This window comes from Sminthopsis crassicaudata, chromosome 1, assembly GCF_048593235.1.
Source record: "Sminthopsis crassicaudata isolate SCR6 chromosome 1, ASM4859323v1, whole genome shotgun sequence".
Classification (NCBI taxonomy): Eukaryota; Metazoa; Chordata; class Mammalia; order Dasyuromorphia; family Dasyuridae; genus Sminthopsis; species Sminthopsis crassicaudata.
In genome coordinates, this window is record NC_133617.1 from 350,325,048 (window position 1) to 350,352,279 (window position 27,232).

General features: G+C 33.7%; 1 protein-coding gene across 4 annotated transcripts in view; it reads left to right on the plus strand.

The window, feature by feature from the left end:
- The window catches only part of LOC141549566 (palmitoyltransferase ZDHHC11-like), a 173,440-nt gene that overhangs the window by 45,743 nt on the left and 100,465 nt on the right, over positions 1 to 27,232 (plus strand). For all 4 annotated transcript variants that reach the window (XM_074279191.1, XM_074279192.1, XM_074279194.1 and 1 more), the window contains one exon: positions 23,666 to 23,878. In XM_074279191.1, coding sequence (XP_074135292.1) covers positions 23,666 to 23,878 — 213 coding nt within the window. The remainder of the gene's footprint in view (positions 1 to 23,665; positions 23,879 to 27,232) is intronic.

Genomic DNA, 27,232 nt, shown 5'->3' on the forward strand with positions numbered 1-27,232 from the left:
AACAAACAAACAAACAAAACAAAACAGGAGAAGAAAGAGCTAACTTATTTTTGGTTGAACCAGAAAGCCAATGGACTAAGGAGTAGAAAAGTTAAAGGGAAGTAACTTTTAGCTCAAAATAAGTGATTGAAACTAATTAGACTTTGGCCCTTTCTTCTTTTTTCCATTCTTTGTTTTGGTAGATTAGGGAAAGGGAAGGATAAAGACAGAAATAGCTAGAATGACTGTTGAATGTATAAGGTGTGACCACCAGGCACAAAGAAATTGTACTAGTATGCATTTTTATCTGACTTATTCATGATTGGTGCATCCAAAAAACATGCCTAAAGAGCTTATTTATTCTCTAATATAAAAGAATGTACCTCTGGCCAGCAGATTCAAGTCCAATCTGCAGTTTTGAGAAGAGTTAGCCAAATCCTAGTTGGGATCCTAGATAGACTCATGCATGTCATAACATAGCTGAAGATTAAGACAAAAAGTTAGAATCAGAGTAGCCATGCCACAGAAATGATAATAAATTGTAGTTAGGTAAATAAGTCTCCTTAACTCAAGCCATTACAAAAAGTAACACTTTTCAGACTAATGAGAGCAGTCTCAAAATAGAATGAGTTGAAATGAGAATTCATAGCATTTTTTTTTGGAAGGGGGGAAGAGGAAAGGGGTTGGTCACAATTCTTTTTTTTCTAAAGTTATTTATTTTTAATATACATTGCTCTATGAATCATATTGGGAGAGAAAAATCAGAGCAAAAGGGAAAAGCCATTGGAGAGAGAAAAAACAAAACAGAAAAAAGAAGTAAATATAGTATGTGTTGAGTCTCCTAAGGAGACATTCAGTCTCCTTAGTTCTTCTGGATGCAGATGCCATTTTCTGTACAAAGTTTATTGGGATTGCTTTGGATCACTGAACCACTTGAGAAGAAACAAATCTTTCTTTCATAGTTAATAATCACACATTTTTGCTGATACTGTGTATTATTCCTGATTCTATTTCTTTCACTAAGCATCAGTTTGTGTAAATCTTTCAAGTCCTTTTCTCTCTTTTATGATTTCCTTAGGATACAGACCCAATAATAGCACTGCTGAGTCAAAAGTTATGCACAGTTTTATAGCCCTTTGGGCATAGTTCCAAATGGTTCTCCAGAATGGTTGGATCATTTCATAACTCCACCAACAATGCATTAGTGTCCCAGTTTTCCCCCATTCCTCCACCATTTACAACATTATCTTTTCTTGTTATCTTACATTCTAAGAAGTGTAAGGTGTGGTACCTTAGAGTTGTTTGAATGAGTGATATGGTTTGAAGTAATTATAGATCATTATGCATATTTTCCAGGTCATGGGAGTATACCCCCCTGTAATATGGAAGGGATAACTGTACTATAGAAGATAATCTTAATGAGTAAGAACAAGACATTCATCTCGAGGGTGGGTTTAGTACAGGATGCTATAGGATGTAGAGGTTGACAAGAAATGGAACTCCAAACTTCCCTACCATGAGTATTCTCATTTCCTGCTTCTCCCTTTGGTGAGTTCTCCCTGGAATATCTATTTTGATGAAGAGCCCAGACTAGCCATCCTTCTTTTTCCAGATTTCACCACTATGCCAAGTGGTGTAGTACATAGCTTATTTGCCATCCCATCTCCCCCTTTTCAGCTTTTTTGTATTTTTTCTTTCTCCATTTGAATGTAACCTCCTTAAGAATAAGGATTACTCTTTTATTTCTCTGGCTTAGTACAATGTCATACATATAGTAAATGCTCAATAAATGTTTATGGACTTGACTTGAGACAGGCTTTTTTCCTCATGGAGCTTCAATCTCTGTGTAGGGACAATACTAAAAACTTTAATTAGCTAAAAATCCACTCACCCTGCAATAAACAACTAAACTCATAAATATTGGTGAATGCCAAGTAAAAGATGAAGGACGGGCACATATGGTTAGTTACTCCTATAGCAGATGGTTCTAAATGGAAAAAAGTCATGTGATTTTTTTTCAAGGTGCATATGATACCTATTATATAGCTAATGATGCTCTTAAGGATTTGGTACTTGAATGTTCATGGTACATGAATGTCCATTAAGACAACTATGTTTTTCAGTGATTGATATTAGTTTGATTGTATTTTAATCAACATGGATCTAGTTTCTTCTTGAAGATGCTATTGGTACTATTTAACAAAGGATCATCATAGACCAGTGGCTAGGGTGCTGGATTAGAATTCAGAAAGACTATGATTAAAATCTTATTTGACACTTATTAGATATATGATCTCAGGTAAACCACCTCCTTGAGCCTTATTTTCCTCATCTATAAAAGTCAAGAACAAAATATGCATAGTTCCTAGAAACTGAGAGGATGCCTATCAATTGGGGAATGAGTGAAGAAGTTATGGCATATGAATGTAATGGATATTATTGTTCTATAAGAAATGATGAACAGGCTGATTTCAGAAAAGCCTGGAAAGACATATGAATTATTACTGAGTGAAGTGAGCAGATAGTGAGCAGAACCAAGAGAATATTGTACACAGTAACAAGATTATATGAAGATTATTTGACTCTTTTCAATAATGAGGAAGGGGAGGGAATCAGAAAGATGTAAGTTCATAGTTAGTCTTACTGGCTGTGTGACATTGGCCAACCCTGTGTGCCTTAGTTTCTTCATTTGTAAAATGAGCTCGACAAGGAAATAGCAAACCACTATAGCTTCCTTGCCAAGAATACCCCGAATGGGGTCACAAGGAACAAGAAACAACAAAAACTAAGGAATAACAATATAATACTTTGTATTTTAAACTACCAAATAGTTAATTTATCCATCATATTCTGACCCATCTAAGATAAATTTGATCTTTGACTACAATATTTCAGAAGAATTGTATGCAGGAATATTTCAGAATGATTTCTTAAAGCAGTTTAATGGAACTTAACAATTCTAGTAAAAATAGAAAGTGGGTGTTTCTTGACTCAGGGAAAGAGGTCTTAAGGGTTTCATATTTGATTCTCCAGAGCATTTGTAATGCTCAAGGCTTCAAAGATATTTTCAAATGACTGCGGGTGCCAAGTAACAGGCCATCAAAAGGTATTTTGAGGACTGGAAAAGGATCATGACTCCAAATCCTTTTGGCAACTGCTGAGAATGACAAATTGGAGGAGGAGTGATAGACATCATTCTGGTTCTAAACCTTATCTGGCCCTTGATTAGGACTAGCCATTGCTCTGCCTCAGGTTAGTCCTTTGGATCTGAAGACAACTGGCTGAATAATCATTCGTCTTGGATTCCAACCTTACCCTTCTTGTCAAAAGATAATAAGATGGTATTGTTGAATGAGAAGCAATCATCTGTTACCCCTTTACTTTAGTCTAAAATGGTTGAAATTGTAGTTTTAAGACCTGACTTCAAATCTTGGCTCTGCCACTTACTACCTGAATAAATTTAGGCAAGGTACTTGAACCTCCCTGGCCTGAATTTCTCATCTGTAAAATTAAGGACTGAAATTACTTCCGTGTTCCTTTCATGCTCCAGAGCTATGATGACATCAGAAATTCTCTCCAGTCGATTTCCCACATCTAATAATACATAGGTAAATAGCATCTCATGATGGAACAATGCCATCCTGGGAATATGACTCTTCCGTGGACTAGGAAGGAAATCTTTTGGTTAGGAACAATGATAGCAACAAAAATGACTAAAATTTACGTAGTACTTTAAAGTTTTCTTTTTAAAATGTATTTATTTTTAATACACACTAATTGATGAATCATGTTGGAAGAGAAAAATATGAGCAAAGGGGAAAACCATGGCAGAGATTTAAAAAAAAAAAAAAAACCACAAACAGAAAAAAAGAAGTGAACATAGCATGCACTAACTTAACATTCAGTCTCCATAGTTCTTTTTCTGATGCAGATGGTATTTTCTGTCCAAAGTCTTGGGATTGCTTTGGATCACTGAACCACTGAGAAGAACTAAGCCTTTCATAGTTGATCATTGCACATTCCTGCTGTTATTGTGTACAGTGTATTCCTGGTTCTGCTTGTTTCACTCAATATCAGTTCGTGTAAATCTTTCCAGGCCTTTGCTTTAACATAAGCTCACAGGATGGGGAGATTCAGGGTAGAGCATCAAATAAGCAAGAATGAGGTCAACCTTAGACAGAAGTCAAATAAGTACAATACTCAACGCAAAGCATTCACGATTCAGTATACCTAATCTGGAAATAACCCAGTGAATTGAGATGCTGGTAATCAAGGAAAAAATAACCAAGGAGATCCATTTCCTTTGCTGGTTCTTAAAGAAGATAGCATCGTGTGGGTGTTGGGAATCATTACCTTGCTTTGGGGCAGTATGCCTTTTGGTGAAATCCTGCCAACATATGTGGGTGTCTGAATGCCACTTCAGCACTAGCAATGATAGACATTTTTGCATGGGTGCAAACAGGAAAGGTAATTGATAAGAGTCTTTAGATAAGTCCATACTTACCAGGAGCACATTGACTACTGTTGAATCTTTGAGAACAGTAATGGAACACTCATAGGTTTAGGAGTCAGAAGATTAGAATCCTAATCTGAGATCCACCATTGATTAGATCCATTATTTTCAGCAAAGCATTTAATATTTAACTCAGGTTTCTCATTTGTAAAAAGGGAGGAAAATACCTATTCAGCAAAAATCATGGGGTTGTTGGAATGATTAGGTAAGATAAAATATATTAATATGGGTTCTTTTAAACTGCAGTGTTGTATGAATATATTTCATTGTTAAAGTGGTGAAATATTGAATATTATTTTTCCATGCTTGTCATGGACTATAATTCTCTATTTCTCTTAACTGCTCTAGCTTTTCTAATTTGAAGGCCATTCTTCTTGTTGGAGAAAGAGGTAAAATAGGAATTAGGGAATCCTCCCTTTCTGACAACTATTTACATTTCAGTATCTTATCTGAGATATAAGTTATCTGTCTGTCCACTGGATCACTGATACTGGCCTATTCACATTCCTTACCTGCTTGTTCCCGCCATTTTGTCTTCTCATATAGATTTTGACTTGTCTGTTTATCCAGAACCCTTCTTTATTTGTTTTACTCATCACACATTGTCCAGCTTAGTTATCCAGTTGTTTTATTTCACTTTTTTCTCTTCCCTTAGGTTCAAATTAAAGTCCTCTTGATGAGGTTTGAAATGCTCTTGCCAAGCCAATTTTGCTCAGTAATTGAGAGGCACGATATACTCTGGCATCACTGATGATAGTTCGGGGAACCAAATTCTCCTCTTCTACCCTATTTACAAAACTAGTCACTTATGTCCATACCCTCCTCTTTATACAAATTCTTATATTTTCTTTTTATTTATTTTTAGTCATTTTTTCAATAGTATTTCACTTTTCCAAATACAAAATAGAAATTTTCAACATCCATTTTAATAAGTTTTGGAGTTCCAATTTTTCTCCCTCTTTCTTACCTTTCCCCTCTCCAAGACAATTAGCAATCTGATATAGTTTATACATGTACAATTATTTTAAACATGTTTTCATATTAGTCATGTTGTGAAAAAAATCAGAACAAAAAGGGAAACTATAAAAAAAAAAAGAAAAAAAGATGAAAATAGTATTTGTTTTGATCAGTATTCAATCTCCATAGTGGTCTCTTTAGATATGGATGATGTTTTCCATCCCAAGTCTACTGGAATTGTTTTGGACCACTGTATTGCTGAGAAAAGTTAAGTCTATATAACTGATCATCACATAATCTTGCTGTTACTGTGTACAATGTTCTTGGTTCTGGTCACTTCTAAGTTAATTTTCTACCAGAAAATAAAAATCCCTGAACAGACATCCTAGAATCCCTTTGGATGTACAATTTGTTCACATATGAAAGAGCAGGAATGGTTAAGTATCAGTGAATTGGATGTCACAACTGAAAGTGTCTCCTCCTCAAATTGTCTTAGAATTTTTTGGTTTGGGTCTCTACTTGGTTCTAATCCCACTTTTTATTAAATTAGGATCATCAACCTGCACTTCGAATCAGGCTTATTTCTGTGAGTTCTAGGAGTTTTAAAATGAGAAACAGATGATCAGTTTCTCTTGCCTATTTCAATTCCTACATTTGGTTGTAGAGCCCTACCCAGGTATGTGATAATATGTTAAATCAACTCCCCTTTTCTAGAAAGAAGCAATGGAGAAAGTCCTTGTATAATACATATATGTTTAAATCAAAAGCATAAAATAGATAAGTATGTTCACCAAAGCCGTTTACTTTTCTTCATTGAAGATGTCTTGTTGATTATTGATTCATTATGACATATAATTTGGACAGACATTATAGAAGAATAATGAACTGGTCCAAGAATTGATTGTAGAAAAGAAGAAAGATTGCATTTGGAAGGTTTCCCAGAAATTTCAAAGGTCTTAGAATATACCTATTGCCAAAACACATCTTTTTTTTTTTTTTTTTTAACATCACTCTTCTGTTAGTTATGCTAAATAGTTATCAATTAAAAAAACATCATGATCTCAATTAGACTCAATGTCTTTATAGGGGGTCTAAGCATGCTGTAGTATATTACCCATGATAGGTAACAAGCTATATCAAACAAGCATCAATAATATCGATGATTGAAAAAGGTGGGTAGGTCATATAGCAAGAGGGAGAGATAATAAAGGCCACAATATTGCAATGTAATCCCCAAAATAGTAAAAATAGCAAATATCCCAGAGCATGGCTTATATTTATTATTATTTAAGGGAGATTTATTGAAGTACACATTTAAAACTTGCATAAGTTGAAAAATCATGGATGGTTTTAAATTCGTACTGGTAGAAGAAGTATCTGCACTTCTAAGATTTTAGATTATGAAAGTATTGGAAAAGACTAAAAAATAAGAGTTTTTCATTTCACATGAGTTATTCCTTTTTTTCCAAATTAACCTTTTAGAGACCTGTATTATTTTTTTCCATATATTAATAGGTTCTTCTCAATTTATAGTTTATTCAGGATATTTTAAAATATATGGTTTAAACTATATGTATTATGTGATTTGCATTTTAATGCAATATGATAAATTTCTAGTTTATCTTAAAGTCCTATGGAGCAGATCAATAATAACTATAAATCCATCCTAATGGTGGAGAAAATTAGACAAAAATTAAGTGAATCAATGTTATACAGTTCCTACCTAAATATCCTTGAATAACAATGGGTATATCCTCCAGGTGAATGGGAAAAAAGTGAGATTTAGAGGCCTAATTTGCATTTGGAAACTTGTATAGTGCTTTAGTTTGTTTAAAAGTTTGTATTGATATTTTTAAAAAATTATTTTTTTATACATATAAAAGAATTGTACATGTTTAACATATATTGGATTATGTGCCATCTAAGGGAGGAGATTTGGGTAAAGGAGCAAGAAAAGAAAAACTGGAACACAAGGTTTTGCAAGAGTGAATGTTGAAAATGATCTTTGCATATATTTTGAAATAAAAAGCTTTAAAAATTATTTTTTTTAAAAAAGGAAAAGGAAAAAGTCATCCAAAACTGATCAAAATATATGAAGAAAAACTCTGACATTATTGCAATATTCTATTATTGTGCCCTTAAGACATTTATTAAAGAAGTAAGGGGAGGCTTCTTAATATCATATCTATTTGAAGAGGTCCAGGCTAGGTCTTAATATTTTTATAACATTCATTTTCAGCAGTTTTGTGATTCTTTCCATTTACATTATTGTAGTGATAATATATATATATATATATATATATATATATATATATATATATATATATATATATATGAGAAACTTGATTCTGCATACTTTATTTAGCACCAACTCATGTCTTATTTTTGCTTTTCTGTATTCATCATTTCTGTTGTTTCATATACCACAGTGATCTCTCTTTACACTAATGCACCCGAATTTGCTTAGCTTAATCCAGTCAGTGGATATCTACTTTGTTTTATTCAGTGGTTTTAATAATTCCAAGATGGTTCCCATCATACTCGTGCTCTCTCTCTGTCTCTGTCTCTCTGTCTCTCTCTCTCTCTCTTTCTCTGTCTCTCTCTCTCTGTCTCTCTCTCTCTCTCTGTCTCTCTCTCTCACACACACACAAATCTTTATAATGCAAATATTCTATTAAGGATACTATTTCATTGTGAATCTTGGAATACTACAAACTCCAAGGATTCAAAGTTATACAAGATTCAAATGATAATGGAAGGACACATAGGTGTAAGTAGGGATCAGCAAATTTCCAGTAATTAGATTTACTGAATGCAAAAAGTGATGCAAAGGATATTGCTATTGTAATGTATGTTCAGAAAAGGAGGTGGGCTGATACTACATATTAAGAATAAGGAAAAGCACATGAAAAGTACAGGTGCTTATCTGGTATTCAGCAAACATTTAAAAAAAAAAAAATCTTCAATGAAAGCACCAAGACGCAGAATCTCTTTAGAATATAGGAGACAATGAAGACTGGAACAAGGGTAGTGATGGGAATGGAATGCAAGGAACACTGGTGGAACCAACAGGTTATACACTCACTGATCAGGTAGAGGAAGTTAGGGAAAAGGTATTGGTGACTAATAGAAAGTAATACCTCAAACAGAAAAATCAGGAGAATGAAGAGGTTTTCATAAATTGAGAGTTGGAAGGTGCCTCATCTACTCAAAATCCTTCATTTTATTGAAGAGGAAAATTAGGAAAGAAAGATGAGGTTCATAAATTCAGAAGTAGGAAATTGTCAAAATCAAATTTTTTGGCTTCAGTATTTTTCCATTAAACAATAATTATGGAGAATCAATGAAAAGTTTGGTTCTAAAAATGTTGAATTTGAGGCATAGGTAATTAGAAAATTAATTTCCAGAACTCAGGATTATAGATTTTAGGATTGTAACAAATTGTAAATATGTAAATAGATCTGCCTAGAGGAAATCTTCTTTTCTAAGAAGCTTTTCCAAAGAAAAGCTGATATATCCCAAAGAAATACTAAAGAGCGGAAAGGGACCTATATGTGCCAAAATGTTTGTGGCAGCTCTTTTTGTTGTAGTTCGAAACTGGAAGTTGAATGGATGTCCATCAATTGGAGAATGGTTGGGTAAATTATGGTATATGAAGGTTATGGAATATTATTGCTCTGTAAGAAATGATCAACAGGAGGAATACAGAGAGGCTTGGAGAGACTTACATCAACTGATGCTGAGTGAAATGAATAGAACCAGAAGATCGTTGTACACTTCAATGCTGTATGAAGAGGTATTCTGATGGAAGTGGATATCTTCAACATAAAGAAGATCCAACTCACTTCCAGTTGATCAATGATGGACAGAAATAACTACACCCAGAGAAGGAACACTGGGAAGTGAATGTAAATTGTTAGCACTACTGTCTATCTACCCAGGTTACTTATACCTTCGGAATCTAATACTTAATGTGCAACAAGAAAATGGTATTTACACACATATATTGTATCTGGGTTATATTGTAACACATGTAAAATGTATGGGATTGCCTGTCATCAGGGGGAGGGCCTGGAGGGAGGGGGGGATAATTTGGAAAAATGAATACAAGGGATAATATTATAAAAAAATTACTCATGCATTAATACTGTGGGAAAAAATTCTAAAAAAATTAATAAATAAAAAATAATTGCATGTGAAAAAAAAAAAGAAGAAAAAAAAAGAAAACCTGAGAGTAGCTAGAAAGTGTAGAGGGAAATTAAAAAAAAAATACAAAACTTTAGAGAACTTTTACATTTAGATGTTAGGAAGAGGAAAATTTAAGAAGAAAAATAATTTAAATTCAGGAAAATAACAAGAGAACCAAGAAAACACAATAGTACAAATGGAGGAATGTTTTACCTTAAACAAGTTTGGGATCCTTTTGTTATTCAGTTCTTTTAGTTGTCTGATTCTTTGTGACCCTATTTAGGGTTTTCTTGGAAAAACTATTAAGAATATTTTGCTATTTTTCTAGCTTATTTTTCAGATGAGGAAACTGAGGCAAACAGGGTTAATTGACTTGCCTAGAATCACATGGCTAGGAAGTATCTGAGGCTGGATTTGAACTTAGTCTTCTTACTTCGGGCCAGGTGCTCTATCCATGGTGCCTATCCATCCTATGGATGGACAAAATGTATAGAGAATGGGGATGGATGTTGTCAGTGCAGGCAATATTTCTTGTTGGCAGTAGAGAGCAGCAGAGAGCTACCTGAGGCCGGCTCTGGTGGTTGAGCAACCCACCTGGAGGCCATTTTGCCCCTGAAGACAGCTAAAGATGGAAATTTGAACACTTGCAGATCTGAGAAAGGAAATTTTAATAAGAAAAAGCAACAGGATTCTTAATTATTATCATGGTGGGGGTCAGGGGTGCATATAGAGATCTAACTAGAAATATGAAGCTCAGGTAGAGTTTTAACATAGGATAGGAAGAAGTCTGAGGTGTTTAAAAAAAAAGTCTGAGGTTAAAGAAAACTAGGACTGGAGAAGTTCTTCAGACACAGGTGCTTTTAAAAATCTCAAATCTTGATTTACCTTCCTACATGCCATGTGGTACAGTGCAGTGGGCTTGAATTCAGTTCAAATCTGACTTTAGATATTTACCAGCTATACAACACTGATTGTCATTAACTTGAGTTTGCCTTAGTTTCCTCAACTGTAAAATGGGGATAATAATACCTACTTCCTTAGGTTATGAGGATTAATTAAATGAGATAAGTACATGCTTTCTTTACTTAAAGCCATGAGAGATGATGAAATCAGAGACAGATACGCAGAGATAGTGAGGGAGAAGAGAGAGAGAGGAAGGAAGGGGTGAGAAAGGGAGGAAAGAGAGAGAGAGAGAGAGAGAGAGAGAGAGAGAGAGAGAGAGAGAGAGAGAGAGAGAGAGAGAGAGAGAGAGATGGAAGGAGGGGGAAGGAGGGAGAAGAAGGAAGAAAAAGGAGAAAGAAGAAGAAAAGAGGAAAGAAGAAGAAGAAGGAAGGAAGGAAGGAAAGAAAGAAAGAAAGAAAAGAGAATATGCAAGGAAAAGAGAGGAGGGTCCAAGATAAAAGTCTGGGAAATACCTATAGTTAAGGGAAATGATTTAAATAATAAGGCAACAAAAAAGACTGAAAATAAATTGTCAAATAATTAGAAGGAAAACCAGGAGAGAGTAGTGTCATGAAATCAAAGTGAAAAGAAAGAGGACATATTAGTAGTCTTAAATTTAAGAGGTGGCCTTTTGCATTGTCCAAACAAACCAATCTACATGTGCCCATCCTTCTTTTCTAACAGATTGTCCCCATTATCATACCTATTATCTTTCATCTTCAATTTCTCTCTATTGATTCCTCCCTGGTGCCTTAAAAATTCTCACTTGATCCTACCATCTTTCCTAGCTACCATCCCACATCTTTCTTCTCCTTCTTGGTTAACCTCTTTAAGAAAGCCATCTACATTAAGAATCACCAGTTCTCCTTTCACACCTACTAAACTTTATAATCTGGCTCCTGATTTCATCATTTAACTAAGATTTCTCCAAAATCATCAATGATCTTTTAATTGCCAAAGATGATGGTTTTTTTCTCAATACTCTTTCTTCTTGACTTCTCTGCAGCTTTTGATTCTGCTTTTTGATCTTTTTCTCCTATGTTTTTACTCTTCTGGTTCTCTTTCTGGACTTGACAAATATATTGATGTGGTTTTCCATTTTCTTTTCCAGTGGATTAAGACAGAGATTAGGTGACTAATTCAGATTTATACAACTAGTAAGAGCAATTTGAATTCAGGTCTATCCTGATTGCAAGCCCAGTGCTCTATCTACTGAGCTACCTAGTTGCCTCATCAATATAAGTACTGTATGCAATAGTATATATTACAATAAAACCCTAATTTTTCCATTCTCTGTGATTTTTGCCTATAAATTCCTATAAATCTTTCACAGAGGATTCATTCAAGGTGCTATAGATTTTTCTCTAGATATTTTTAGACAGTGTGTATGTGTATGTTTAGTATATAGTGTTGCATACATATGTATATGTGTTTAAGCCTCAGATACATTCTTTGCACTAACATGCATTGCTAACTCTTCCTCTTAAAAGAAACTTCATTTATCTACCTATAACCTATTAGGGCCTAGGGTAATTTTTCCACCCTCAACTCACCGTTCTCAATGATGAGTTCTAAAAGATATTCATGAATATTTTACTCTGAAAAAATAACAGGAAAATTATTCTTGAAAGGAATATGATGAATTTTTTGGCCATACCTCTCAATAAATATTCATATCTTTTTTCTGTAACATGAAAACCTCTTTCCTTAGAATCTATGAGAACTCTGTGGACATGCTCTGTAAGCTAAGTTGCATAAAGCTTAAGTGGGAAATAATGATGTTCTTGAAATATTAATTATTCACTATGAGCTCAAATGAGGTGATTTCACAGGATTTTTCTTATTATTGGATAGCTATGTTATTAATCTTTTTTTTTTTTTTTTTTTTTTAACCTTTGCTAAGTTTTATATATTGAGAATGTGTTATGCTTACTCCAACAGGAAGTTGCTAAGGAAGTAGAAAGGGAAATGGAGAGTGAGATCACTTCTAATCTCCTGTTCTAATGTTAGTCTTAGATAGGCAAGACAGAAACATCCAAAGATTCATTTGCATGAAATATTTTTTCCTCTAGTGGGTTTTAAATTAAGAGTTTTTAGTGTGGTTGACATGTAGGTCTTCTTAGCATCAAAAGAGATAAGTCCTAGAAAGAAAATTCTTTGGTTGCATAAAAGTCATGCATTTTTTCTGACACTGACTACTTTAAAGAGTTTCCCGTTCTCTGAAAACCTTATCTTCTACTTATATTTCAAGTAATCTGGTCCATATACTATGTCAGAGAGACACAGGATTATAGAAGCAATAGTTTCTGTACTAGTTGAGTGTTGTTTTTTTTTTAAATAGCTATGAGTATAGGATAGTCTGTGAAAAGTTTATTTTCCAACAATATCTCTTCTCCCCTCAAGTAAAATGTGACATGTCTAGTGACCTTTTCATTAAAAGAGAGGGGGATAATTTGACATCTGTATTAATAGTAACTTAAAGGCAGCATATTGAATAGACTTGGGAGACTAAAATTGATATTCACTGATAAATCTTTATGAAAAAATCTGGTAGCATTTTCCTGGGATATAAGTAAAACCCACAACCACAAGAGTCTCTAATGTAAATATGATCAGACTATTTTGTGTGTGTGTGTGTGTGTGTGTGTATGTGTGTGTATGTGTGTGTGTATGTATGGTTTTGTTTTGCTTTTTTGTTTTCAAACAAGGAAATGAGACGACAAAAATAGCATTGGAAGGTTTGTGTGTAGAATGGTTTAGAGGAATCAAAAAGGCAAATTCAAAGACTATTATTGTAGCTTTACAACTGAGTTAAGGTCTTAACTGGGGAACTGACAATGGTAATGGATAGGAAGAGCTAGATGTAGAAATATTGGGAAAGAAGAAAGAATCTGTGAGTTTTGGAGACGGATTGGATATGAGAGGACAGAGTACAATGAGAAAGGGAGAATAAAAGAGAGAAAACTCAAAAGTGATTTGAGATTTTAAGTTTGGGTAAAGAGAAGAATGACTATCATGAACAAGAAGGAGGGAGATCAAGAGTAAGTTTGGTTAAAAAAAAACAAAACCATAAACCTCTGCATTTCTAAGTAGCTTTGAAAATAACTAGCTAGCTACCATCTTATTTCCCTAATTTCTTTCATTTTCCAAGCAACAATTTACATCAATTTACATCTATTTCCTCCTCAGTTTCTCCTTATACATTTTTTCTTTTAAAAAATCGTTATTTGTTTTTAGCTTTTAAAAACATTTTCAGATCCAAATTCTCTTCTACTCCTTTTTCATCTACTGAGAAATCAAGTAACACAATATCAATTACACATGGGGAATCATGCAAAACATTTATTTCTATATTAGCCATATTGCAAAAAAAAAAAAAAAAAAAAAAAGCAAAAAACATAAAGCGAAAAATTATTCACTTTGCATTCATCATTGATTAGTTCTTTCTCTGGAGGTGGATAGCATTTATTCCACCATGAATCCTTTGGAAATTATTTTAGATCATTGTATTTATCAGAGCAGCTAATTCTTTTACAGTTGATCATCATTGCAATATTGCTGTTACTGTACCTGGTTCTACTCACTTCACTTTGCATCAGTTCATATAGGTTTACTCTTACTTAAAAAAAAAATGCTTTCATCTTTTCTAATAGTACAATGATACTCCACCATAATCAATATTCTTCAGCCGTCCCCCAACTGATAAATTTCTTCTCAATCTCCAATTCTTTGTCACTACAAACACATTTTCTCTTTAACCCCCTCAATCCTCGTGAAATGTGGCTTCTGCTCTTTTGTGACTGCTTAAAACCTTGGAGTCTATGGGTTTCTCTGAGATTCACAAAATACCACATCTGTACTTTGGGCAAGCTCCACATTCCTGGCTAACACTACTCACAACAACCGTATAACTATGGACAATGAGTTAGACAGAGATTGGGTGACTTGCTGAGAGTCACACAATTAGCAAGTATTTGAGGTTCATTTGGTGTTCAGTTTTTCCTGACACCAGGTCTTATATTCTATGCACTGAGCTGCCAGCTGCTTTGGAACTCTTAAGTTTATCAGTAGTAGCCATTGAACCTTCAAACTAGGCAAGCTAGGGAAACTTGGTCTTCTCCAAAAGAAAATCAGTTTTAGTAAAACTAAAGTCATTTTTGGGGGGCAGCGGAGGGGAATCCAGAATTATGACCAGATACATTGAACTCCTGGTGAAGACACCCTTTAACTCAATGGAGTTCAGAAATTGTTCTACAAATTATAACCTTAGACTGGGGAGCACTCAGAGATTGTCATTTCCCAGTGTCACACAGTCAGTATTCATCTAAGGTGGGATTTGAGTTTCTGTGTTCCTACCTTCAAGGCTAGTCTTCTATCCACTATATTCAACTTGTCTATGATTAAAATGATTACATTATAGACCACCTCTATTACTATAAGTAGGAAAAAATACATAATTGTAAGTTGAAAGATTTCAAGTAAATTTTCTGAAAAGGGTATGCACACACATAGGTAAATGTTTTCCTTTTATATTTACATTGTTACAAGAATAATTTGTTAGGTCTGTTGTTCTCATCATCATTTGTGAGGTCTCTTGCCAAAAACATTCCCAGGCTGTAATTTTGAATTAAAAATACCGGTGTTTCTTAGGGTCACTTGAAGGACTAGAGTTGGGTCTCATAAGCTGAGTATATTTTGTTTAATAAGTTGCTTTTACCTATGCAGGATGGATTTTTCTTCTCAATACTTTGCTTACAATTTCAAAAACAGTGTTCTTGCCCTTTTCAGATTTTTATGTGATTTTTTTTTGTATATATGTCCCTTCTCCTTAGAATGTAAGTTCCTTGAAAGCCAGTACAATTTCATTTTAAAGTGGGTATTTCTTACAAACAGCAGAAACTTAATAAGTGTTTGTTGAATTGAACCTCATTCTTAATGGATGATGATAAATGGAAACAAAATGGAGAAAAAAATTGGCTCTTGTGGAGTCATGTATTGAACTAGATGGCCATTGAGTTAGATTTTGTAACATTTGCCTTCCTCAAAATACCCAGTCCAGGGGGCAGCTAGGTGGTGCAGTGGATAGAGCACGAGTCTTGAATTCAGGAGGACCCAAGTTCAAATCTGGTCTCAGACACTTAACATTTACTAGCTGTGTGACCCTGGGCAAGTCACTTAATCCCAACCTCAGGGGGAAAAAAAAGAAAAAAAAAAAAAAACCAAAAAAACCCCAGTCTAACAATGAGCAAGAAGCAGTTGTGAAGTCAACAGAAGTCAAGGAAAAGAATGTGGTCTTTTCTGATTTGCTAACTTATTTTCAGTTCCTAAGTAGAGGTTTATGCTTTTCTTGACATTAGGTGTTTAGAGATAAACCTCCTGGTTTCTGCATTCCTACCGACTTTGACCAGTAGTTACTGGAAAAGGTCTTAGAACTTATTGCTTTTCAGGGATTCCATTTCCTCTTTAGTTGTTGAGAAAGGGAGTATCTCAGATGATTGAAATACTTCAATTTCTGGGATTCTGGGATTTAAAACTCTTTATTTCAAGGGTTCTATTCAGAGTCATTTACTAGAACTGTGAAAAAAGATTTGTGCATTTTTAAAGAAAAAGTCTTTTGGTTTTATTTTTATGCGAATTCCTGATTTATTTTGAAGCCCTAAATCAGAAAGTCAGCTAAAATCACTGCTCTCATTACTTCTGAAAGCATGACAAATAAGTACTTTGATATTTATAAGGATTCTGAAGAAGTAAAGTAAATTCTCAGGATCATTAATTTATTTTTTCTTTTAAGTAAATTTGATCTAAATGTGACCAGTTTTAAAAAATTAAATCTCTCTGGAAAGCACTAGGAAACTTGGCCCAAATCAGAGAGGATTCCTTTGTAAGAAACATCCCCCTTCTCCCTTCTTGCCTGAATTGTGCTGATATTTGATCTTAACAATATAAGCTAATTATGCCAAGTACTCTGTAACTTGATGGCAATATTGCATGTACAGGAATTATCTCTTTAAAACTATAATGGGAGTTGAAAAAATGCAGTCAGGATCCCATTATGAAAACAGAATGTCATCTGTTCTTTGATTTAACCCCATTATAACAATAAACTGTTGTGCTCAAGAGTAAGGACACAAAAAGTAAAGAACATAGCATATGGGACAATTGAGACATGAGGTATGGGGCAGGAAAGCTCGCTCATCTTGAATAGAGAGCGTCAAGTACAGATTTCCCAGGAAGAGGAAACCTGCTCTGCTTAAGGGAAGGGGAGGAAAAAATAAGACAAAACAGTATTCATCTTTTTCTTTTGCCATCCTTAAATTCAACTCCTAGGCTGCTGCTTTGACCAACTCTTCCTACTGTTGACCACATAGTGATATTAATAAGTCAATTAGATTTGAATTCTCTGTTTTTATTTTCTCCCCAAGTCCCAGGAAATCCTAAAATCATATGAAGCAGAAAATAGAAGTAAATTTTGTAAGGCATATGAAGGAGAATAGTTTTCAGAAGAGTAGATTCAAAAATTGTCTTGAATTTATTATGGATTTTGTGTTAAATACTCATTGTATGGTGTATATTTTTTCTATCATGCCTTCTAATCAAGATGACTAATAAATGGGGAAAATAAGACTTTGGTTTAGACTATTTAAGAAATAATCAATTGCACATCTAACTAGAAAAATCATTAACCTATTTCATTGTAGCCCAGTGGAAAAGGCTAAAATCAGAGGAATCTCATTCAAATTTTCCTAATGCTAATTGTCTGTCTAATTGAAATTATGTGACTAATTGGGTGGTTAACTTCTGAGTCTCAGTTTCCCCTCTAAAATGAGGAAGTTAAACCGAATGATTTATTATATTTTATTTATTTTATATACATTTATTTTATTTATTACATTTTAATATAAGATCCCTTATAGTTTTCATTATATGATGATCCCAGAAGTGCAGTCATCTCTCAATCAAGATCCCTTATTGAGTGAACACTCAATAAGAACTGAGTGTGATATGTGTAAGTGAGAAGATATGGTCCCAAAAGCTTTTAATTTAAAGAAAATCCTGGATGAAACTTTGAGATAAATGCATACTGTACAGATGAGGGAGCACCTGGGAAAAGCCATCATAGAAAAGAGAAGTAAATTCTAGAAAGAAATTCAAGGAGAAGCAAGAGAATACAGTACTCCTGGAATTAAAGATGGCGAAACTTATCAGTTTTCATGGCTTCAATGATATTTTTATGTAAGCGACTCTCAAATGTATACATTCTGCCTCATGTCTCTTTTGTTCCAGCCACATATTTCCATTTACTTGTATATCTTTTCCTAAAGGGCAAATTTAACATGTCTAAACAACACACAACTTATTTTTGGAAAAAATTTTTTCCAAACCAATTCCTGATTTCTCTTCCTAACTCCACAGTTAATTTTCCCAGTCATACAGACTCAACAATTTGGAGTTCTTTTCAACTTTTCTCTCTCTCTCTTCACCTCTTTATAAACATTTAAAAAAATAAATAATTTGCCAAGTTCTTCCAATTCAAATCTCTTAGATTGATTTCTTTCTTTCTACCCTTACTGAAATCACCTCCAAAACTTCATTTCCTTTCAGTTTCTTTCCTTGCAATCTCTCCTCTAATCTATACTACTTGCTCTAAATGATATTTCCAAAATAGCATTCCTAATACATAACTATGGTCTTGTCATTCCCCTCCTCTAAAATCTTTATTGACTTCAAGTTACTTCTCAAACAAGATACAGACTTCTCCATGTTCCTTTTCCAGAATGAAGGACAAAAATGAGACTCCTTATTTGATAAGAGTTATTATAATATGAAAAGATCTCCATACTCCAGCCCAAACTTATCTTGCTCAGTCTGCATTGTCTGAGTGTGGCTATCAGATAGTAGGATAGTCATACTACTTACTTATTTTTTCAATTATATGGGAACAAACATTTTTAACTTTAGTTTTTTTTTTTTTAATTTTGAATTCCAAATTCTCTCTCTCCTTTTTCCCCTCCCCTAAGAAGGCAGGCAATTTATATATATATATATATATATATATATATATATATATATATATATATATATATATATATATATATATATATATATATATATATATATATATATATAATAAATGTGTAGTCATGTAATACATTTCAATATTATCCACATTGCAAAAGAAAACACAAAACAAAAAAGTCGAATGTAATAGGTTTTTAAATATGCTTCAATCTGCATTTAGTTTGAATCAATTCCTTTTCTAAAGATGAATAGCATTTTTCATCATGCTGAGAGTGGCTAAGACACTCACAACTGATCATCACATAATATTGCTATTACTGCTTTCTGGTTCTCCTACTACAGTGCTCTCCTGGTTCTATTAATTTCACTTTGTATCAGTTCATATAAGTCTTCTCATAGTTCTTGAAAAAAAAATCCTCATTATTTTTTATAGCACCATATGCCACAACTTGCTCAATCTTTCCCCAATTGATGAGCATCCCTTCAAATTCCAATTCTTTGCCACCACAAAAGTGCTGCTATAAATATTTAGACCTCTTCTTTTTTGATATTCTTTGATCTCTTTGAGATACAGACCCAGTAGTGGTATTGCCCTTTGGATATAGTTCTATATTATTTTCCAGAATGGTTGAATCAGTATACAACTACACCAATAGTGCATTAGCATCCCAATCTAAAATGGTAGGAAAAGATAATAAATTTTGAAGGGGATGTGGGAAAACTGGGACACCAATACATTGTTGGTCAAGTTAAAATTGCTCAAATCATTCTGAAGAGCAATTTAAAATCTCAACGGCCTATCAAACTGTGCATATCCCTTGATACAGCAGTGTCTCTACTGCATCTGTATCCCAAAAAGATCATCAAAAAGGGGAAAGGACCCACATGTGCAAAAATATTTGTAGCAGCCCTCTTTGTAGTATCAAGGAATTGGAAACTGAGTGGATGCCCATCAGTTGGGGAATGGCTGAATAAGTTATGGCATATGAATGTAATGGATGTTATTCTATAAAAAAAAAAAAAATCATCAGCAGGCTGATTTCAGAAAGGGCTGGAGAGACTTACAGGAACTGATGCTAAGTAGAACCAAAAGAACATTGTACACAGCAATAAGAAGATGTGATGATCAACTGTTATGGACTTGGCTTTTTGCAATTGGGCAATTCCAATAGTTGTCTGATGGAGACAGCCAGCCACATCCAAAGAGAGAACCAGGATTGAATGTAGATCATAATATAGTATTTTCAACTTTTTTGTTGTTATTGTTTCTTGGTTTTTTTTTTCTTTCTCAATTTTTTCCTTTTGATCTCATTTTGTTTTGCAGCATGATAAATGTGGAAATATGTTTAGAAGAATTGCACATGTTTAATCTATATTGGATTACTTGCTATCTAGGGGAGGGGGAGAGTGGAGAAGAAGGGGAAAAATGGAACACAAGGTTTTGAAAGGATGAAGGTTGAAACATTCAACATAACAGCTATCTTTGCATGTATTTTTAAAAATAAAAAACTATTACAAAAAATAAAAATACTAATATTACTCTAAAATAGTAGAGATGATAATGAGCATCCCTTGCTCCACCCTGATCTTATTGGAAAGGCTTATAGTTTATCTTCATTATAGATAATGCTTGTCGGTGGTTTTAGAGAGGTGCCACTTATCAATGTAAGGAAAACTCCATTTATTCCTATATTCTCTAGTACTTTTAAAGGGAATGAGTATTGCATTTTGTCAAAACTTTCTGCATCCATTGAGATAATATTATTTTTGTTGATTTTATTATTGATGTGATCAGTTTTCCAGCCCTGAACTGACTTGAACAAGCCCTGTGTTTCTGACATAAATCCATCTGTTAGATAGTACATGATTTAAAAAAAAATATTTTGTTATAATAATCTTGCTGGAATTTCATTAAAAAATTTTACATCAATTTTCACTAGGGAAATTGACCTAGAGTTTTCTTTCCCTGATTTTGATCTTCCTATTTTGGGTGTCAACTCCATATTTCTGTCATAAAAGGAATTTGAGGGGCAGCTAGGTGGCGCAGTGGATAGAGCATCAGGAGGACCCGAGTTCAAATGTGGTCTCAGACACCTTAACACTAACTAGCTGTGTGACCCTGGGCAAGTCACTTAACCCCAGCCTCAGGGAAAAAAAAATAAATTAAATTAAAAAAATAAAGGGAATTTGATAGGACTCTGCCTATTTTTTCTACTATATATATATATATATATATATATATATATATATATATATATATATATATATATATATATATATATAAAACATTGGATTTAATACCTCTTTGACTGTTTGGTAGAATTCACTTGTGAACCCATCTGGTCTTGGAGATTTTTTCCTTAGGGAACTCATTTATGGCTTATTCAATTTATTTTTCTGTGACTGAATTATTTTTTTCTAATTCCTCTTCTATTAATTCAGGCAATTTATATCTTTGTAATTATTTACCCATTTTGATTAGATTGTCTGATTTATTGATATATAATTGGGCATGTGGTAGTGTTCATGGACTTCTACAAATTTTAGATTTTAGGTGTTATAGGTAGGCTCCCAGTAATTAGCAGTAAGGATAGGGAAAGTAATGGAGTTAGCAGCCACTGAAATGAAGTTCCATTACAAGTAGAGAGAAGCTTATTTTGGCTGAGATATTCCAGCATAAGGGAGAATAGGTACATCATAATGTGATGGATAACAAGGCTGACTCTAATTGTTGCCTCCTGGCAGGTATGAATAATGCAAAATAAGATTCAGATATAGATAATCATCCAGGCCCTGGAAATGACATAGGTTTATTTTCTGAATTATCCAGGAAACTTACCTGCCTCAGAGTCTTCCCTGATCCTGGGAAGATAACCAGAATAGTAGTATATCTGCATTTTCCTTCTCGCTTGGTCTCATATGCTGTGGATATGCTTCTTTCTTATATGATTAATTTTCCAATTCAGGAAAGTTTGTCATTATAAGGATATCTTGAGCCAGCAGAGGCTCCATCTCAGATAAAGCACTTAATTATGATTAGAAGCTGTAAACAATGTGGTCCTTTTCTCAGGTTTATATCTCCTCCAATCTATCATGCATTGAGGGCAGTCCTACAACCTTTAAGAAACCAAGATAGCCCTGGCACCAAATTCTTCCAGGTCACTGATTATCATCAGGGAAGAGCACAGGTGTAGTTCAGGTTACACAGTTATATGGAATATAACTCTCTAAAAACCAACAACAACAAATCCAAAAACCTGCATATATATATACATATATACATATATATATGTATATATATATATATTTAATATCACCTTCATTTCCAAACTTGTACCATCTTTTAACTTGTGACTTATCCTCAGTCTTACAGTTGTATTTGAGGGGAGTAATTGGTAAGATTCTTAACATAAAATCTAGATTTAGCTGTTTATGGATAGGCTCCCAAATTCAGCACCCTGGGTAGGGAAAGTAGTGATATTGACCACAACTGTGTTAAGAGCAGGTGAATTGTTTTCTGTGTATTACCCAGAAATTATTCCTCTTCTGAAAGGTTTCCCTCAGCTAGTAATATGAATTGCCCTTATTTTCCACTATGTTCTTCCCCCTAGTCTATACTATTATCCATATAGGTGACTTGTAGGTCAGATCAGATAACTTCCCAAGGTGTAGAACACTATATTAACTTCCTAGATATTTACACAGATAATAAGTTTAGAAAAAATGGAGGAATTTCACATTCTTCATGTGAAATAGTATTGTAGAATTATAGAGCGAGAAAGTATTTCAAAGGCTATCTAATGCAACTTTTCCCATTCTTGCCCATTTTTAAAATAAGAAAACTGAGACTTAGGGAGGTTAATTTATTTGTCAAAGGTTACACAGGTAGTAAACAATGAAGATAAGATTTGAACCCATGTCTTCTCTACTATCTTGCTGCTCTCTTTAGTAGAATATGGGTAGTTGAATAAGTTATAGACAAATTCTGTGACTAACAATTGTTGTCATTTATCTTGGTGATGAAGGATGCAACATCTTAACTACTATTGCCAGGTAGAGTTTATGCATTCAGAATGCCTACAAACTAAGCCTTTTCAGTGAAGGAAGGGAATATACTGGGGACTGTGACTGCAAATGAGGTGAATAAATAGATTATAGAGTAGAATCATTTCTGACATCAGTAAGAACTTCTGTAGCAATGGGAATGAAAGAATGAGCCAAATTGTTACTGTGTCCATACTGAGTAAGAAATAGAATTAATGATTTAATGGGCTGAGGGTGACATAATTATTGCTAATTAATGGACTCCTAGGTAGTGTAATAAACATGCTATTAAGCCAGAACTGAAACTATTCATTTTAAGTCTTTTTAACCATCTCCTTCCTTTCTTTTTTTTTTATTAAAGCTTTTTGTTTACAAAGCATATGCATGGGTAACTTTTGCAACATTGACCTTTTTACATAATCTTTTGTTGCAAATTTTCCCCTTCTTCCCCTACCCCCTCCCCTATCTGGCAGGTAGTCCAGTACATGCTAGATATGTTGATATATATGTTAGATCCAATATGTGTATACATATTTATACAGTTATCTTGTTGCACAAGAAAAATCAGATCAAGAAGAAAGAAAAAGAAAAACTGAGGGGAAAAAAATGCAAGCAAATAATAACAGAGTGAGAATGCTATGTTGTGTTCCACCCTCTGTTCCCATGGTTCTCTCTCTGTGTGTAGATGGTTCTCTTTATCACTGCACAAGTGGAACTTAACCATCTCTTTTTATACAATAATAGTAACAATAATATTATTTACATAGTGCCTATTATGAATATGCTAGATACTATGCTAAGCATTTTACAAATATTATCTCATATGATCTTCAAAACAACTCTGGAAGATAGGTGCTCTTATTATCCTCATTTTACAGTTAAAAAAAATTGAGGCAAACAAAAGTTAAGTGACTTGTCCAAGATCACACAGCTAGTGTCTAAGAGAGATATGCCATTAACTTGAATTAAAATGCCTTGAAATTAATGTGTTAGAATAATTAATCTTCCTTTCCTTTCTTGCAGGTATTCCCCTGTAATAGGAGTTTAAGGCGGACAGCGCCTGAAGGGGTTACTAAAACAATCAATCCACCCAGCATTTCTCGAGTGAATGGCTGGTCTCTACCTCTCCACTCTTTCCAGCTGATTGCTTGGACAGCCTACATATATATGACAGTCGTAGGATTTGGATTGTTCATTCCATTGCTGCCATTTTTATGGAGAAACATCACATATGCTGTATCCTTTTTGTCCAAAATTTCAACTGCAATCTGACAGTTTTTAATATAAAAGGATGAATGTGAAATGAAAATATGAAACAGAGCATGTTGAAATCAGGTTAGATATTTATAGGTGATACAGATCCCATTTAAAGAAGTATAGTTTTCATTGGCTTTGAAAACAACCTCTCATAGAGTTGGAGTTTTTTTTCCCAAACTTCATTTCCAAACTTGTACCATCTTCCAACTTAGAAAGTTATCTCTTATAACCATTTTTTTAAATAGAAAGAAAAAATTGCAATTCAGCAAAACCAATCAAATTGAGTTTGACAATATATGCCGCACTCCAAACCCATCATTTTCACTTCCTCAAAGAATGGAGAAACTTACATTTCCTCAAATCTCCTAGGGCCAGGTTCACTCATTATAATTACACAGTGTTCAGATTCATGATTTTGATTCTTTCCATTAATATTATTGTATTCATTAGATGTATTGTTTTTCTGATTCTGTTTACCTTATTCTGTATCAGTTAATTTACCTTCTTATTCCTCTGAATTATTTCCATTAATTTTTGACATTAATATTCCATCTCATTAACATATATTTTATTTACTTACTCAACAACAGGCATCTGTTTCTCCTTCCTATCAATTTTTGTTACCAATACAGAATGCTGCTATGAATGTTTTGGTATATATGGGACCTACCTTTTTATTTTCTTTAATGTTCTTAGGATAGATGCCTAGCAATAGTATGTCTAGATATGGATAATAATAGTTCTGCAGCTGGAAGGGATCTCTGAGGCTATTGAATTCAATGTCTCTATTCTACAGATGAGGAAACTGAGACCCAGGAAGTTTAATTGACTTGCCCAAGTAGCAAACTGGTAGCAAACATTGGGAATCAAATATGAATCCAGATTCCTTGTTTCTAGGGTCAGTGTACTTTTTATTTTATTATCCCTCTGTTGAAGGACATTGTAGTCATTTTTTTTTTTTTTTGACAATTTACTTTCTGGAATGATTGAGGCATTCTATAATTCTATTACTTAGGTTATCTTTCTATAGTCATTCTGACTTTGAGATTTTGTTATCTTTGTCAATTTTTCAGAGTATGAAATGAAACATTAGGGTTATTTTCCTTTCCATTCCTCTTAAAATCAGTGATTTTGAGCAGTCATTCTTGTGATTATTATTTTACAATTCTCCTTTGGATGACTGTTTATATCTTTTGATTATTCATTGACTAATGGTTCTTGCTCTTATATTTGTATTAATTCCCTGATGTCTTGGCTATTAAACCCTTATCAGAGATTTTTATACAATTTCTTTTAACAAAAGCTTCCATTCTTTTTCTAATACAAAGTATTTTCCAAAAATTTTATGTGATTCAATTTTTTTTCTCTTGGGATCATCTCTAACCTTTTTTAGTTAAGAACTGTATAAAATGTTGTCCAAGTTCTGTTCCCTTCACTAGGCATGTAAGACTTTCCATATTTTTCTGAAATCATCCTGCCTTCCATTTCTTATAGTACAATAATATCCCATTGCAATCTTACACCACAGCTTGTTTAGCCATTCCCAAATTGATGGATATCCTTTTTGATCAATTTTTAATCACCACCAAAAAAGAGCTGCTACAAATGTTTTGCACAAATAGATATTTTCCCTTTTTGGGGTAGATGGTGGGGTATCTTTGGGATATAAACCTGGCAGTAGTACTGCTATATCAAAAGGTATGCAGAGTTTTATAGCCCTTTAGACATAGATCCAAATTGCTCTCCAGAATGGTTGGATCAGTTCACAACTCCAGCAATAGTGTATTAGTGTCCCAATTTCCCCATATCCCCTCCAACATCTAACGTTTTCCTCTTTTGTCTTATTTGCCACTGTGATAGTTGTGAATTGGTACCTCAGAGTTTTAATTTGGATTTCTCTGATGAATAGTGATAAAATCTTGCCTTCTACAGGAAGCCTTAACAAATCCCTCTTAATTCTAGTGCTTTTCCATTGTTGTTTATATCCTATTTATCTTGTATGTAACTTGTTTATACATATTTGATACTGTGCTATCTCTCTCATTAGATTGTATACTCATAGAAGGTAGAGATTGTGCTTTGCCTTTGTATCCCAATACTTAGCACAATGCCTGGTATATAGAAGGTATTTAATAAATTATTATTTATGACTAATGTTACTAGACAACATGCATACAGAGTATATACATGAAGAACACATGCATGGGGAAATTGAGTGGACAGAAAAGCAAAAAGAGGGACTTACCAGGATACACATGTGAATTTCATACATATAAGAGACATATGTGACTAAAGCACATTTATAACCTGGGAAAATCATATCTCAGTACTTCTAGTATAAAAGTTTTCCCTGAGGAATTAAATGAAAATTATAAGGAAAATTTAACCCTACATAAGATAGTTAATTGATTGACAGAAGTTGATGCCATCATACTGCTCTTATTTTCCCTGACAGTGTCCCATCCACATGTATTGTCTCTATTGAGTATATAATTTCTCTGCTGAGCATCCCTTATCTTTGCTGAGCATTTCCATTTTCTCATGATCACTAAGCTTCTCTTTATAAAAGCAGCAACTAGAAGATCTCTATCTGATATGGTCAAATAGCTTTTGATCAAAATGAAAGCTGTAGGCTACTTCATTCAACTAAGGGTCATAGAGCAGAAGTTAGGCAAAATGTTCCTTAGCTGAGATTAAATATTTAACTCCTTGTGTTTGGAACTGAATCAAGCTATTTTCACAGATAGCTGATACAGATTTTGAAATTCCTTATAACTTCCACTTGGATTCCATTTCAGATGGACTCTGACAAGGAAAGCTATAGAAAGCTTAATAAAGACTAGAACTGTGAAGCTTACTTCACTTTCAAGTTTGGCATGAAAATAACTCTTACGCAGGAGCAAAACTAAGTGAAGAAGACACATTAGTCATCCTTTGATTCCCTGGCCCACAATCCTATCTTTATTATATCTTTCTATTGGCAGAAAAATGAAAATGAAAACATACTGACAAATGATTTCTGTTCTGTATTCTGATAAGGAGCACATTCTCATGATGTCTCTACTAAATCATAGAATTTTAAAGCTAGAAAATGCTGAAAGGAAGAAAATTTCACAGAATAGCAGAAGTATAGTCTACAAAGGTAATACAATTTGTGAAGGACATATCACTTGTGAGTATTGGAGCCAGCATTAGAAGCATTTCCTGTGATTATACCATACTCAAACTACTTGTAAGACCTAGAGGTTCATTTTTTAAAAGCCAATTCCAGAGAATTCCAATAATCAGAACACCTGTGATTTTCCTTTGTCCTTTATTCACATAAACATATAT